This window comes from Delphinapterus leucas, chromosome 21, assembly GCF_059928025.1.
Source record: "Delphinapterus leucas isolate spDelLeu-1000000601 "Yukka" chromosome 21, BTC_Dleu_Yukka2, whole genome shotgun sequence".
NCBI lineage: Eukaryota > Metazoa > Chordata > Mammalia > Artiodactyla > Monodontidae > Delphinapterus > Delphinapterus leucas.
The window spans coordinates 22,429,581-22,445,094 of NC_143149.1; the positions used below are offsets into that span (position 1 = coordinate 22,429,581).

The following is a 15,514-nucleotide window of genomic DNA, read 5'->3' on the forward strand; positions in this document are numbered from 1 at the left end:
TAATTGCCCCTGATTTGTCAAGAAATGTTAAATTATATTTTGAATAATCCATTTTTGAATGCATAGAACTGTTTAATGTATTTCAGAAAGAAATTCCCTCAAGAGCAGGAGAATTAAAATGCTGAATTAGCAGTATGTTGAAAACTTGGCTATCTAGAGTGATTTAGCCCTTGACTTTTCCAAGAGAATTAATTTTTATGGTTGTAGCTTTTAAATAAGGCTAAGTGATAATTTTTATATGAAGGTAGTTGATAAATTTATGGGGGCAAAAATAAGCCCATCAAAGAGTAAAAGTACCAAAATATTCAAAACCAGTTTTTTTCATCAGAAATGTTTCTTAATGTTTGATGTGAAGTATTTATATTAAAATTATTTCAAAAAATTAATTTTTGTTATTAAAATTAGTATACAGATTTCATCTCTTCATTCAAGGAACTTTCATATGTAGTACCTGCAATCTCTGTCTTTGGTCACCTTGTTTAGAAATGATAGTAAATGTCTCTCATAGGCAGTTTCTACAATAAAGTTATGGATAGTACAAAACTAAAACCTAACCATTGAAAACAGATTAATGTTTTGAACAACGTGGCAGGGTTGTATGCATAAAGTGATATATATCACGGTTAATCCAAGCAGCTTTCTGAAATATAAGAGGAACAAGGAAGTTCTGAATAACCATCTACTGAAAAGATAATATCAAGCATTGATATAAATCTAATTTCTGCTAAGAAATTCATATTAGCACACACAAAAGACATGACACATGTCAAATCTGTTGACACAGATTTCATTATTGATATACAATTATCTTATACATGTTTCTGATAGAATTGTTGCTGTCCTGTTTTGCTAGGTATTTAAAATAAAAATGGAACTAGACAATAAAACTGATACTAAGGGATGGGGTTAAATATATTCCAGATAAGAAAATTAAAATGTACAGTTGACATGTGGCTTCCTGCTTCTATACATAGGAAAATATATCCCAGTAAGATATGTAATTTTAAGATTATCTGAAATTGAACATCTACTTCTGTTTCTCCGGTTTGCTACTTCAAATAAAGATGTTTTTCCTGATTTACATTTAGACAGACTTGAAACAATTTCCCAAAGCAAAATACTACGGAATAATTTTTCCCCAAAAATTGCAAATATGTCCTCTTCATTTCCTCAACTTTAAAATCTTTCCTCCATATTTTTCTGAAATAATAAACTTCCTCATATATCTCCTTCTCAGTTGAACAAAATAAGAAGATAAAAGTCTAAGAAGAAAGTCAAAATCAGTAGTTATCATGTTAGTACACCAGCCCATTATAGTAACTTTATAATAAGAAAGTAGTTAAGTAAATTAAGTGAATGCTCATCTGTATTGGATTTTTTTTTTAAGCTAATATTATGCTCAGGAAAGGAGCAAACTGGCCTTCTAGACATTATACATCAGTACCTCTCTTATAGTCTTTTATTTTTTCTAAAACTACTTCTCTTGGAGAACATTTTCTTTAATATGTCTGAAATGCCTCCTAGGTGAACTATGAACTCTCAATGTCTGTCTTGAAATTGGCTGTGCAAGAATCAAAGACTGTAGTTTCAACATCTAAATTAATAATTAAATAAATTAGCTATATTATTTAAATAGATTATTGTAATTTAATGGACATTCTCAGTATATGAAGTCTGAGTCTGTGGTAATATATCCATTAAGCAGAAGCTGAATTAGCAAAGTGTTGCTACTGTGAGCATGTTCAGAAAGATTATTGGGTGAAGTATTAATCTAAGATTGAGATGTAAATATTTTAAATTTTACCATTTATAGCATGATATCCCAGGTGACACATAAAACTAACACATCAAATATAAGCTCTGCTGCATTGTGATGCATTCAATGCCTTCTCTCTACTTGACATTCTTTCCATTCTTACTGCCACCATTTACGTACTTTTCTTCTCACCATCTTGCTACAATAGCCCTGTAACTAATCCCCAGTGTCTCCAGGTCTTAGTTCATTGAGCTACCAGGTTAAGTTCAGCTTTACTTAGTTTACTCCCCTGCTCAAAAAGAAAGAAAAGTAAACGAAGAGTTCCTATACCTTACAAAATCATGTTAAACTCTACAACCTGGGCTTCCCTGGTGACGCAGTGGTTGAGAGTCCGCCTGCTGATGCAGGGGACACGGGTTTGTGCCCCGGTCTGGGAAGATCGCACATGCCGCGGAGCGGCTGGGCCCGTTAGCCATGGCCGCTGAGCCTGCGCGTCCGGAGCCTGTGCTCTGCAACGGAAGAGGCCACAGCAGTGAGAGGCCTGTGTACCGCAAAAAAAAAAAAAAAATACTGGCAAAGGACATGGATTCTTGTCCTAGCTTTGCCACTGTATAGTTTTAAAATTTTACGCAAGTTATTTACTTATTTTGGGTCTTAACTGAGTCATGTATAAAATAAGGATATCAAACTAGTTTATCTTGCCAAGCTTGCCTTAAGATTATATTTAGAATCAATGAGTGTAAGTCAGAGGTACTTTTTTTTTTTAACAGCAGTTCTTAACCTGTAATAACTTCATAGACTCCATAGATTCTGTAAAAACTCTTAAAATTGTAGGCAAAAATTTGAGTTTATCTTCATATGTGCAAAGAATTTTCTCCCTACGGAGAGGGTCTAAAGCTGCTTTCATTAGCTCCTTAAAGTGCTTCGTGACCCCCCCCAAAGTTAGGAACTATTATTTACCTGATCTAAATCTTTTATTAACACAGACATACACACACTCAATGCCTCAGTCTCTCTCTCACTGTCTGGTAAATATCTCAAAGCTTTAAGAACATAGTGCTTAGCTCTGTCATCTTCTGAAAGTGGTCCTCAACATCTTTTCCTTAACATACCTGACAGATAATGTTTACACGTGTGATATACTTCCATCAGTGACAGCTGTGCATTGCAACGTGCTAAATGAATAATATATTCTATGGATTTGATACCGTTCCTTGTGTTCTAGCTCTGTCCATCACTTTTGTCCTACTAATTCAAGATTCAGTACATGATACAGTAGTAGTAGCTGTGTTATACTTGACATATTATAGATAGTGAATATATATTTGTTAAATAAATAAATGATGTTATTCAAAGGAGAACTAATAAATGAGTGGCATTAAAAGAGAGAGAGAGAGTTTGAATGAGAAAGATTATGCCCAGGATAAAATACCATTACTCAGACTTCACTAAGTTTAATTAGCTCTAACCCTGAATAAGAGATTTAGTGATACTTTGGGGGAAATATAAGAAAAAACTAAGCATTTGCAGCTTAAAGAAGTAAATCATAATTGGTGCTTCCTGAAAAGACCAAAATTGCAAAGTTACTACATCTTTCAGAGACTTTGTAAACAGGACAAAATATACAAAGAATAAAATGCAATCATATACAATAATTACAGTGAAGACAAGACAGTTCTTACATCATTCAAAAAGTAGTCACTTGTACTTCTGCATTAGCCTTAGTTTCCTTAATTCCTTATATTTGGTGTAAGAAGGCAGAGGTCTGACCATCCCAAATAGGTGGCTCACCAAACTTCTGGCCCTCAGTAGGCTGATGCATTGAGGGGCTGAGCATTCTGATAAGAGCAAGGACTGCAGGAAAGTAATTTCCTTTTCACAGATAACAGTATGGTTCCTATAAATCAAAATATGCTTTGTTCATGTATTCTCGTAGCTCTAAGATCGCAGGTACTACATACAAAACAGTTCCTTGAATGAAGAGATTAAATTTGTATATTCTCCCTATTTCAAAAAAAGTACAGAAGACAGAACAAGTGAGAAATGAAGAACTAAAAGCTGTGCAAATTAGTTCAGTTTTTAGGTGAATTGCCCCCAAAAAGAGGCAAGATTGGGATTTCTAGCTGTGAGGTTGAGATTTCTAGCAGTACAGTACTGTCATATTTCTCATTAGTCAACTTTTTCTCTTTTGTTCTTTTTCCTTTCTGTAGGTGGTGTGATTATATTCCAGAATAAAGAATTTTTCAAATTTTAAAAGAGATGTGATTTGTCAGTTTCTTATAAAGTTAAACATACATTTACTGTACATCCCAGCACCCACACACCTAAGTATTTGCCCAAAGGAAATGAAGACATAGGTCCATACAAAATCCTGTCTGAATTTTTACAGTAGCTTTATTCATAATCACCAAAAGCTGGAAACAGCCCACATGTTGATCAACTGGTGAATGGATAAGCAAATTCAGGTGCATTCATATAATGGAATACTGCTTGATAATCAAAAAGAACAAATATTGGTAGTCCAAAACATGAATGAATCTCAAAAGCATTTATACTAAGAAAAAGAAGCCATACTTAAAAGTCTACATATCCTGTGATTCCATTTATATGACATTCTATAAAAACTACAGAGAAAGAGATTAGATTAGCGGTTGCTATTGGGTTGGGATAGATTGATTACAGAGGGGCCTGAGGGAACATTTTGGGTGATGGAGATGTTCAAATTTTGAGATAGTGGCTACACAGCTGTATAAGTTTGTCAAAATTCATAGAACTGTACATTTGAAAAGGTTGAATTTTAATGTATGTAAATTGTACTTCAGTGAGTAAATAAAATATTAAAAGACAGAGCACATGTACTATATCATAAAATATCCCAGAGGAGTCTGGGCTTAACCCTATAATCAAACATTAATGTATATGATAGCTATGTATACCAGGTGAGTCAAGTTTTGCTGCCAAATGAATTTTTAGAGCTTTGGGGATTTTGAATTGGCACATAAGAAATTGTGGGTTGATTGCTATAGAAGAAGGATCCCTGATACAGAGCAAAGAATGTAAAACTATTGGCCTGTTTCGGATCAAATACGATTTTACTTTACCAGACCATTTTTGGACAGCAAACATTGTGATAGTAAAGAATCAATATCCCAGTTCTCTCAGCCCTGACCAGCCATTTACACAGATAGTTCATGGCTTAAGCAGTGGTGGGCATTCCAAGCACCCAGATACCACACCATACATGGCATCACAATCTGACATGCTTAGAAGGAGATCTCCTTCCTTCCTTCCTACCTTCCCTCCCTCCCTCCCTCCCTCCCTTCTTATTTTCTTTGTGACATATCAAAAGGTCTTTTAAAGTACAGGCACAGTTTGCAGAATGTCTCATTGGTTAACAATGTGCATTAGGAATACCTCTCCTGGTTTTTAATACCAAACTTTAGAGAATGCATATATATTATAATACAACATTTTTTTGGCCAGTGTGTGTTTGTAGTTATGTCCCAGATTTTAATACTTCCGTTTTTAACAAACAAACAAATCCGTGAAAAGTCTTGAGTTACATTCCAAATACAATTGACAGAATGTCAGAAGCAGGTATAAATTATTTGAAACCCCACTTAAGTGTCCATAAATGGGATGCCTATCTAAGATGTCACTGGGGCTAAGTGAAGACATACTACTGCATACAAAGAAACGGGTTGGTAACAATCGTTTATTGACTGCATTATATGGTTTTTTTGCAGAGCCTTTGTTATGTCTGAGTGTAATTTTGTGTTTTTTAATGTTTTAGGACCTTGGTTTAGGTTTTTTTGTTAACATATAATACATTATAATTTTTATCGTTTAAATATTATAAGATAATATAGTTGCATTTGGGGGCCTTTTATCTTCGAAAATTGATTTTCAGCTGCCCTGCAGGGCAGGAGGTGTGGGACACCTCCATTTTTCTAAAGAACTGGAAAGTTCTTCCCAAGCTGCACTGTACCGGACAGCCAGCTTGGAGTTTACGTTAGTACTGCAGCACAGGTTTGATGTTAGCGAATTAGAAAGGTCAGAGTTGTAGGGAGCAGAAGATAGGAAGGATCTCCACCAGGAAAATACTCTATTCAAGCCTAACATTTTAAAGCCCCCAATTATTCCTTGTTTAGAATCGATGTAGAGCATTTAGTTTGATCGTGATTCTAGACTTCTCTAATGCTGTGGACTTTGAAGCCAGAATCAGAATGAGTGGGAAGATTGACAGGATTCAGAAGTTGGAAGAAGGCATAGAGGACTCTTAATACTTTGTAATTTTTTCCCAACATTGTCCTGAAAATATTTATGAAAGATTTCAGAGAACGAAATAATAATTCAATTGACAATTGAAATAAATAATTCAAAAGATAATTTCAGAGAGAGGATGCAGATCATTCCTGGGGCCATGTGTACATATAGTAGATACCAGCCTGTCTGAAAATTGCTTTTGGTGGAAGACCTAGCTTAACATCTTGAGATTAGATTATTTCCTGGTGCTTCAGTGAAATTCCTTCCACAACTACGTGGCTGTTTCTAAAGTATCAAATCTATTCGTGAAAACACAATGGATTATGTCACCCAAATTAATATTTTATTCCCCATATTGGCTGTCAGTTTAGTTACAAGAATCAGTTTATCTCTTGTATTTGTTGGCAGCTTGATGAGAAAGTATCTATACGAGAATTAGCAATTCATGGTACTACTTAGCCCTCAGCAACAAAAGGGTCCCTAAACTTGATAATTGAGATTCTTGATTGAAGTCTTTACGTAGCTCTTACCTTGAGATACCTAAAGCATGAGGAATTAACACATGCTGTGGGAAATGCAAAATGAATTGGTCATTTTAATAGACCTGGAATACATTGTCTTCATTCCTACCTATTCCCTTAGTCCAAAATGTTAAAACAAACTAGAAGGTAAAACTTTTTTTTTTTTTTTTGGCCCATGTTTACAAGCTCATGTGAAAGTTCCCTGCTTTAAAGTAGTTTTGATGGAAATATTTGGCTTATGTTAATATGTTCAACCTGTTTAAAGCTAGTTGTTGTCATTGTTTTTAAAATTGTTTTATTACTATTATTGTTGTGTTACTCTTTTGTTTACATCGATTCTTCCAAAACGCAGATTTGGTTAGTTTCTGCTCACGTTAGCCTTTTTTCAGGGCTTGACAGATAGTGAATAATACTCAGTGAAACCTTAGGCAATTCATTTAATTGTCTTGGTGTCAGTTTCATTAACTGTAAATAATATGTTGATGATCCCTTAGGAAAGCTATTCTGAAATTGGGGATGAGGTGACAGGAGAAAGGTGACTTTCAAGTTACACCCCCCCCTCACTGCATATAACAAGAAATGTTACTGATAGGCATGTATTATGCATGGTTTCAAAGTAGAGAAAAGAAAGGTCAAAATTCTTTTTTAGTCCTTTATTGCTTTAAGAATTTATGATTCTGTGTTCATAATTTTTCCATGTTGTTCCATCTCAACAAAACCAAATGACTCATTTTTAGAAAACTTAGTCTGCTTTGATCCTGTCAGTTGCTAAAGAAAAGAACGAAAGCCCCTTAAGATGTTGAAATTGAGATAAGTCAATAATTATGACGTCTATTTATTGATTCAGGTTTTCTTCATTTTTATTCAAAAAGTAATTTTGCCTTCACAGTAAGTGAAAGAGAAGTTGTTTCTAACTACCTCAGAGAAATACAAAGGGGAGCTTTATTTTTAACCTTTATTTTTTAACTTTCATTTTTAACCTTCTTTCTGATAACATATTGATACTTTTTAACACATTAACTCATATCTCTGCCCCCCGACTGTGTGTGTGTGTGTGTATGTGTGTGTATTTATCTTTACATGCATCCTATCAATACTTAGTTTACTAATAAAAACAGTTCAGATTTTGGAAAGTAAACTTGTGGCTTGCTTATTTTTTTTTTTAGCCCCACTTATTTTATTCTAATCAAAGAAAAATATTTTAAGCCATCTGTTTTCTCCGTTTCTGGCTGCTATTATCTTGACTATAATTGCGTAGTTTCCTTTCTGGCTGATCTATTGCTAGCCTTTATCTGGATGTTATTAAAGAATATAAATGCTCCACAGAGCACCAGAGTCTCAGCCAGAATATTTTCAGATTCGCAGCTAAAATGAAATAGAACTAGGGGTTTCACTGTTAAGTAAGCAGCTCGGATTTGTTGTCAGAGTGTGTGAGGGACTCTAAGTTCATCACGCTACTTATTTCTGCGATGTAGCATTTGAAAAATAGCTTTGAATGTTTATGGATTGTGGTCCTTGGGCACCAGATAGTGGATGTTGGAATGTATTGCAGAAAAGCTGAATAAGTACTAGGAACTCTAACAGTGAAAGTAGAAAGTCATTTGTAATACCTCCGTCTGACACTGTTGGGTGCACTTATATGTTTCCTTTTGAAAGCTTTGGTTTATTATCAGTTTATCCATGAGGGAATAACTTTTTTTTTTTTTTTCAAAAAGTGCCCTTTGGAGAAAATATCAATAAGCTATACTTGATGAGAAGCTTATGTATGTAGACTGATGTGAACTTTGGAGATGCCAAATACTTTGCAGTTTTATTTCCTAGCTTACTGAAGTCATGTTTCACTATGACTTCAATTTCAGTAGTAGCTGCTTTCAGATCTCAATTTCAGTATGATAACTGTATATCAGGAAATGTATACTTACACCAAAATATAGACTGTGTCAGAATTGATTGTCTTCACCTCCCTTTACCCCGTTTGGGCCACTTTCCTCCCCAAGAAAAGTTCACTGGAGTAGAATATGGGAATATTTTAAATAATCACAAAACGTATAGATCTTTAAATATACTTTGCACTCTACTTGTTAACATATTTCAGTATTTCCTCATTGTTTTCAAAATAAAGTTCAAACTTCTTAGAGTGCCATTCATGTGATCTATTTCTTCTCTGCCTCACTCTTACCCATTCCCCTGCAAATGTGCTTTGTTTCAGGTTTACTGAGCAGCTATTGCCCCTCTCATTTCTTTTACTTTGGTTGCTTCCTTCTCCCTCACCCTTCTTCACCGGAGGATCACCTGTTCTTCCTTTAAAAACTCTGCACAAGTTTTCCTTCTTCTAGGAAACCTTCCTTGAACTATAATTATCCTGCCTCTTATTAATCCTACTTAGACTAGCCTTTAAACTCTTCATAGCATAAGACTCATTTCCTACTCCCATCATTTGTTTACTTGTTTGTCTTGTTTAATAGACTATTATTCCTTGAGTTTAGAGATGATAGTTTCTTTTTCTGGTTTTGAATCTGGCCTATAGGCCTTTCAGATAATTGTTTGCTGACTGACTAAATGAATGACTTTTATAGATTATCCCATAATTTCACTTATTTTGCTCTTGATTCTTAAGGCGTTTGAGGGTATGGGTCATACCATTTTCTCAGAAGGAGATTCTTAAATTGACTCATTCACTTCCATATTGCCACCTAAAATATTTAATAAAGGTAGGTCTTTGGTTTTGGGAAGACAAGAACCTTATTTGTGGGGGATTAGAATAATGTAAATCTTAAACTGTCAATCAGTTAAAGAATCTGGAATACAATACATGGGAAATTAGAAAGACCAACTCTTATCATGAAGCATGCATTCTAGCTTATCCATGTATATTGTTGAGCCCGTGACTTTATTGGTATATAAAATTCCCTTAGGAGAGACTAGATATTTAACAATTTTTTCCTTATTTCAAAATAACTGCTTACAGTTTCTAGATTTTAATAAAATCTTAATCTAAGAATCAAGACAAAAGTTTAAGAAATATTTGCTAATGAAGGGTTATAGAATTTAAACATGTGCTTGATGGTCCTGAGACGTCCTTAAAATATTTGCATCAGGGCTTCCCTGGTGGCTCAGTGGTTGAGAGTCCGCCTGCCGATGCAGGGGACACGGGTTCGTGCCCTGGTCCGGGAAGATCCCACATGCCGCGGAGCGGCTGGGCCTGTGAGCCATGGCCGCTGAGCCTGTGCGTCCGGAGCCTGTGCTCCGCAACGGGAGAGGCCACAACAGTGAGAGGCCCGCGTACCGCAAAAAAAAAAAAAAAAAAAAAATTTGCATCAATATTCTGCATTCTGTAGCAAAATAAACAAAACGCAAAGAAATCCATATTTATAAGTGATAAGATTTTTTAAAGTAGTTTAAGCTTATTTCTTAATAGAATTATAACATTTTCATCTAAAATTTTATTTTTTGTATGTATATTTAATATTTGCCTTCACATAATTACTTGCTTAGACATTTTGTATAATTATTTCTTTAATGATATAGCAAACTGAGTCAGCATATTATAGCTGAATCATGGTCCTAGCTGTTCCTTTTATTTATTCAGTGAGCAAACTCTATATTACTAAAATTCCTTCAGTTGTGCTTGCAAAGACTTGTTTGTTAGTTCTTGAATGCCCTAAGAAATTTGTATTGAAGATTCTAAATTATATACCTATTTTCAGTCTGTGATATATTAAAAAATAGAATGGAGAAAAATTATTCACATCTTAATAGTTGGATGTCTGCTTATTCTCAGAGATCGCAGTCTCCTTTTAAAAAATATTTTTAAGATTCATTGTTGTTAAACTTTGGTATTGAATTTGTATAAAGTGTAGGTTGCAGCACGTTAGAATATTATTGTCATTTAGGAATGTATTCACTGTTTTTGTTTTTAGAGCACTGCCTCCAAGGGGTTCATAGCATTTGGTACGTAGTTCACGTATTTCTAGTCTACAGACCTACCCTATCGAGGCAAAGGCTTCTTGATCCTGATATTTTTTTTCTTCTGCTATAAAGCTCAGCAATGGTAATTAATGTGGTTTTTTTTGACAAAACTTTCCATGTCATTACAAATAAAACTGAGGTTTTTTAAAGACTAGTAATTTGTACCTTTAAAGAGCCACATTATTTTGCTTTTGTCTCAGAATGTATTATGCTTCACAAGTATACTGTGACAGCCTGAATAGAAAAGGGGGGAGGGGACATTGTCTTCAACTGGCATGCTGTTATCAGAGGGAATGTGTTTCTGGACACGAGATTTAGCATTCATTGGTCGTCTGAAGAAAGCTATTTCATCTGAGGATTGGACAAGAAGCTGCGTCAATTTGCTGCCCGTCTCCAAGGCACTGGTGATGCTGCCTTCACAAGCTGGCTAACGTCACGGCTCCATCACCCAGCGGGGTGTGGACTCTCTTTTTCTGTTCTTTTCTATTTAATTCTCTATTTGCTGCCTACTGCATTTCTTAATCTGTCTTCTGCCAAATGCTAACAGCATGATATTTTGCAATCATCTAGGTGAATACAAGAAAGACGAACTCCTAGAAGCTGCTAGGTAAGTGATTCCATTCATTTTAAGTGAGTATAATGCATTTAAGGGAGAAGAGGAGGGCAGGTGGAGGACTATAAAAATTATAACATGTTATTGTCTTGCTTGGATTTTATACGATAATGCGGGTAAGACCTTATACTAAATCTTTGTATACTTTATTTTGCACGATTAGTGTATTAAATGAGACTGTCTTTCAATATGATGATGATTGTAAGGTTAATTTTATTTGGAACATTTCTTAAGGTAACTGCAAACCCGAGTTGCCGAGCTTTTCGAATGATATTCTTGGAGTATTTAAAAACCTATATCTTTATTTTTCTCTGGAAATTTTTCTAGCCAAGCTTGAATGAGGGGCATGAAGTAAATGTTAAAATTCTCACCCATTTTCTTTTGTTCTTGTTCATTTATAATTTAATTGATTAGCTTTTTACAGCATTTTATATGTTTTTAACTCCAGTGTTTTAGATCACTTATCAGAGTAAAGTTTGTTTGTAATTAAGAACGTGACTTTATGCAGATACATAAAACAAAAATGTAGAAAGCTGCCTTATCTATGATATACCACTGGATGATGATTAACAGGAATTATTAGGAATATATTGATTGAATTGAATAAAGCAAAAGAGATTCATTCAGAACCATATTAAAGAAATCAAAGCAAGCCCATATCATTTTCTACTCTCTTGTAAAAAATATCCATAAACATTCATAAGAAGCACTATAATTTTATAGGAATTGACTTACTACCTTTTTGTAGGAGTGGTAATGAAGAAAAACTAATGGCTTTACTGACTCCTCTAAATGTGAATTGCCATGCAAGTGATGGGCGAAAGGTAAGTCATTTAAAATATAATACTCCCCTTCAGTGATTTCTTTTTGCTTTACAGTTAAAAATTTTAAAGTTGGCATATATATGTGTATATACATATATATACACACACACGTATATATACATACATATATATGGCTGTATTTTACTGGTACCTTTTAACTGTAAAATGAAATGCTGCTGTGACATGTTCATAGAGCTGGTGAAGCATGGATCTTAAGCCTTTTCTCTTAAATGTCAGACACTGAAAGTTATTTGTTAAATGGAACTGCAGCTTTTTTAGCGATTAAAATTATAACAACATATATTATTTTCTGTGTATGATAATGGAAATTAGAGATGTTTGTTTACATCCTAATTACCCATCTTGGTTAGGATATAATTTTTATTTCTTTTTGGCAGAGGAAAATTTGTTTGCTAGGCAACCAACACTTTTTCCATTTAAAGCTGAGAAAATGCTAATGATTTTTTTAGGTCTATTGTAACGGCCCTGCTTTTTTTTTTATTGGCTAAGTTTTCATCGTTATATATTGAAAGAAAGTATTAAAGCAGAGAAAAATATTCTGTATTAATATACAGTTGTCATAAATGTAAGGTAATATATAAAATATGCAGTGGTATCTTCATTATCTGCTTCATATTCTTGCTGAATAGAGACTGAAAATGTAATCCTTTATAGGCTTTGGTATCTGACCGCAAAGTTTTGCAGTGATTTGCCTTATAGATATGGAAAAACAAAACACTTTGTATTATAAAGTCTTTTTTAAAATGTGGGTTAATTTTTTAATGTTCAAGGATGGCTTTTATATTTTTAAAACCTAAAACATTTTTAAAGTTACACTGCAGATGTTGAGGAATTTCTTGTACCTAATAATTAAAGAATTAATTCCTTTGGAATTTTTTATATCGAAAATATACTATGGGAAGTATCAGGATGGTTGGTACCCCTTAGAAATAATGAACTGTTTTGCTTTTAAAAACTCATTTTTCTCTGAGTGATGATTTTATAGATTAAAATTATTCAGCTTTCCTTTCACTTTTTTCCCTATTCTAATGAAACACATATAATAGTGGCATTGAATTGAATACTTCCAAATATATGTTGTTATTGAAGATGGCTTGTATATTATTTCTCATGGCCTAATGAATGTTTAGTTTCTCTGGATAATTTGGAGAGAGACTTGTACTTTCATGGTAGGTTAAATTATGTACATATAAAGCTATAAATTAGCAAAGATTTACTTGGTACTATTAATGACTTTTGGGAGATGTTTTTAAATGGTTACTGCTCATCTTCCCTTCAATTTTGAAGTTGCTTTGGGAATTTTAACTTCCTTGAGTTACTTTGACTTCCAGATTTTGTTTGGATCCTTTTAGTAGATAAGGCGACTTTTATCACTATGCAGAAAGAACCCTTCTTATCTGTAAATGCAGGTATATCTTTAGACAGAACTCTTTTAGAGCCCAGCCTACTTCAGTTTTCCACAGCCATTTTAATATTCCAAAATTTATGTGAGATTACTATAACAGGAGTCAGTTTCCATCCCAGCCTCATTCTCCCATCCTTACCCTTATACCTTGACAGCCCCATTCCTAGCTCAGTAAGTCAAAATAATTAAGGAGTGTGAACACTGATAATTAACAAATTACCTCTTCTCCTTGCTTCAGTCCCTACACAAATATGTAGAACTTCTTTATTTTTCCTTCTCCCCAAAGGAGGATACACTTCCTTTATTCCTGTAGCTGAAACTAACATATTCTTATTCAAATTCCTATGGCTCCTTTTCTGTATTACTCTATGGCATTTACCGCAGAGTTCTTGAATTGTGGTTATTCATACGTATCTTTTTCTTCTACTTGGCTATTAGCTCTCTTTTGTACCGGACCAAGCCTGGCATTTTGCATGTAGCAGAAACTTAGGCTACGAATATGCTCCCAGATGAACATAATTTTATCCTTCGAGTGAAAAAAATCATCTGTGCTCTTTGCCAGTTAGAAAATTAACTCAGAAGTATATGAATGGGGAATTGTATATTTTCTGTTATTATATATTATTACTAGTATTATTTTATCAATTTATTTTTGAGTAATTGTACCACAAGGGAGGATTATATATTTTAATGTGTAGAACATTTTTAAGTACATGTCTCAAATATTACTATTATACTGAAGGTTTCACAACATATAAATAATGTCATAATTTTCCAAAATGTGCTCCTATACTTTTTTAGATTATCAATTTTCTCAAATTAGATAGAAAAAGAAAATTAGACTTAAGCGTTTATTAGGTTTTGGTGCTATGCATATAACATAAAAAATCATTCAAAATTGTTCATCAGAATGCAAATAAAATTTCATGTTTAAAATTGAATAATGTTCATATTTAGGTATTACCCTTGTTTATGGCACAGAGCAATTCTTATTAGATATGCCAGTTGCAGTAAAGCCGTGAAGTGGTAGATATTGTGGGTGCTGATGGAGATTGGGAAAAGATTCTTTAGTTATGACAGTCTCTTTTGTTTTCTTGCTATTGATATCAAGAGGATGTGTAAGCAAATCTAGCTGCTGAATTACAAGTCAATCTTATATATTTAGTACTTTTCCAGGCCATTAGCATGTGCTTATCTAGAATTAGGAAGTCAGATTGTATATAAACAAGAGGATACAGGTACTTTACATGTATAATAAATTAGTCAGGTATATGAAGTTTTATTTCTTGAATTTGCATTTTAGAACACAGTGCAGAATCAAATTCATTTTTAGCAGGTTTTTAAATGACTGTATCAATGCTTAACTGAATCCTTGCCTGTCACTGTTTTTACTACGATTCCTGGTTTGTAAATTTTAAAAGCCCATGGAAGTGTCAATTTTGTAATGTTTTTAGAAAAGCAATGCTCCTTATACACTAACTAGTGGGTGGAGAAATTGCCTAGATATATGTGGGGGGTTTAGACGTCAGCATTCCTTTTCCAAGTGGTACGTGGGCTTGTGTAAATTTAAATAGTCTCTTAATTCTGTACTGTGACCTGATGGTTATCCCATTAGGTAATATCTCAGTGGTTAAAATTTTTATTTCCCACAGACATTTGTTTTTATAACCTGTAGAATCTGAAAATAGTGAAGTACCAATAAGGTTTTAAGTAACTTACATGGTTATATTTTGCTTTTATTTGACATGTAAATCAAAGCAGAGCTTGACTGCTCTAGAAATTTCCAGGTGTTGTTGTTTTCCCTAAAAAGCAAAGGCAGAAACATTTTTTGTAATGTTTTGTTCTAAAATGCTACTTTCATACAATTACACACCTGTTCTAATGCTGGCCACTTTAGAAACATAGGGGCATAGATATAATTTATTGTTATTCTGTCTCCTGCCCATTGTGATTAGGCATAGAGTTCCATAGTTTCTTATTTTGAATTTCAGCGACCAGGTCCTTAAAACAGATTGCTTCCTTTCTTTAATTCCTATATTTTCAAACTTAGATGTCTTGTCCTTTGCTCTCTCTTTACAGCATGTTCTATCATGATCAGACATTTTGTTAGCAATTATCCGAATATTCTGGTCTTGTTTG

The 15,514-nt window shown here is 33.8% G+C and overlaps 1 protein-coding gene across 3 annotated transcripts in view; it reads left to right on the forward strand.

Annotated features, from left to right (window-relative positions):
* TNKS (tankyrase) overlaps nt 1-15,514 on the forward strand; it is a 176,432-nt gene that overhangs the window by 75,513 nt on the left and 85,405 nt on the right. For all 3 annotated transcript variants that reach the window (XM_089903698.1, XM_022571132.3, XM_022571133.3), the window contains exons 4-5: nt 11,083-11,119; nt 11,874-11,949. In XM_089903698.1, the coding sequence (XP_089759824.1) occupies nt 11,083-11,119; nt 11,874-11,949 (113 nt within the window). The remainder of the gene's footprint in view (nt 1-11,082; nt 11,120-11,873; nt 11,950-15,514) is intronic.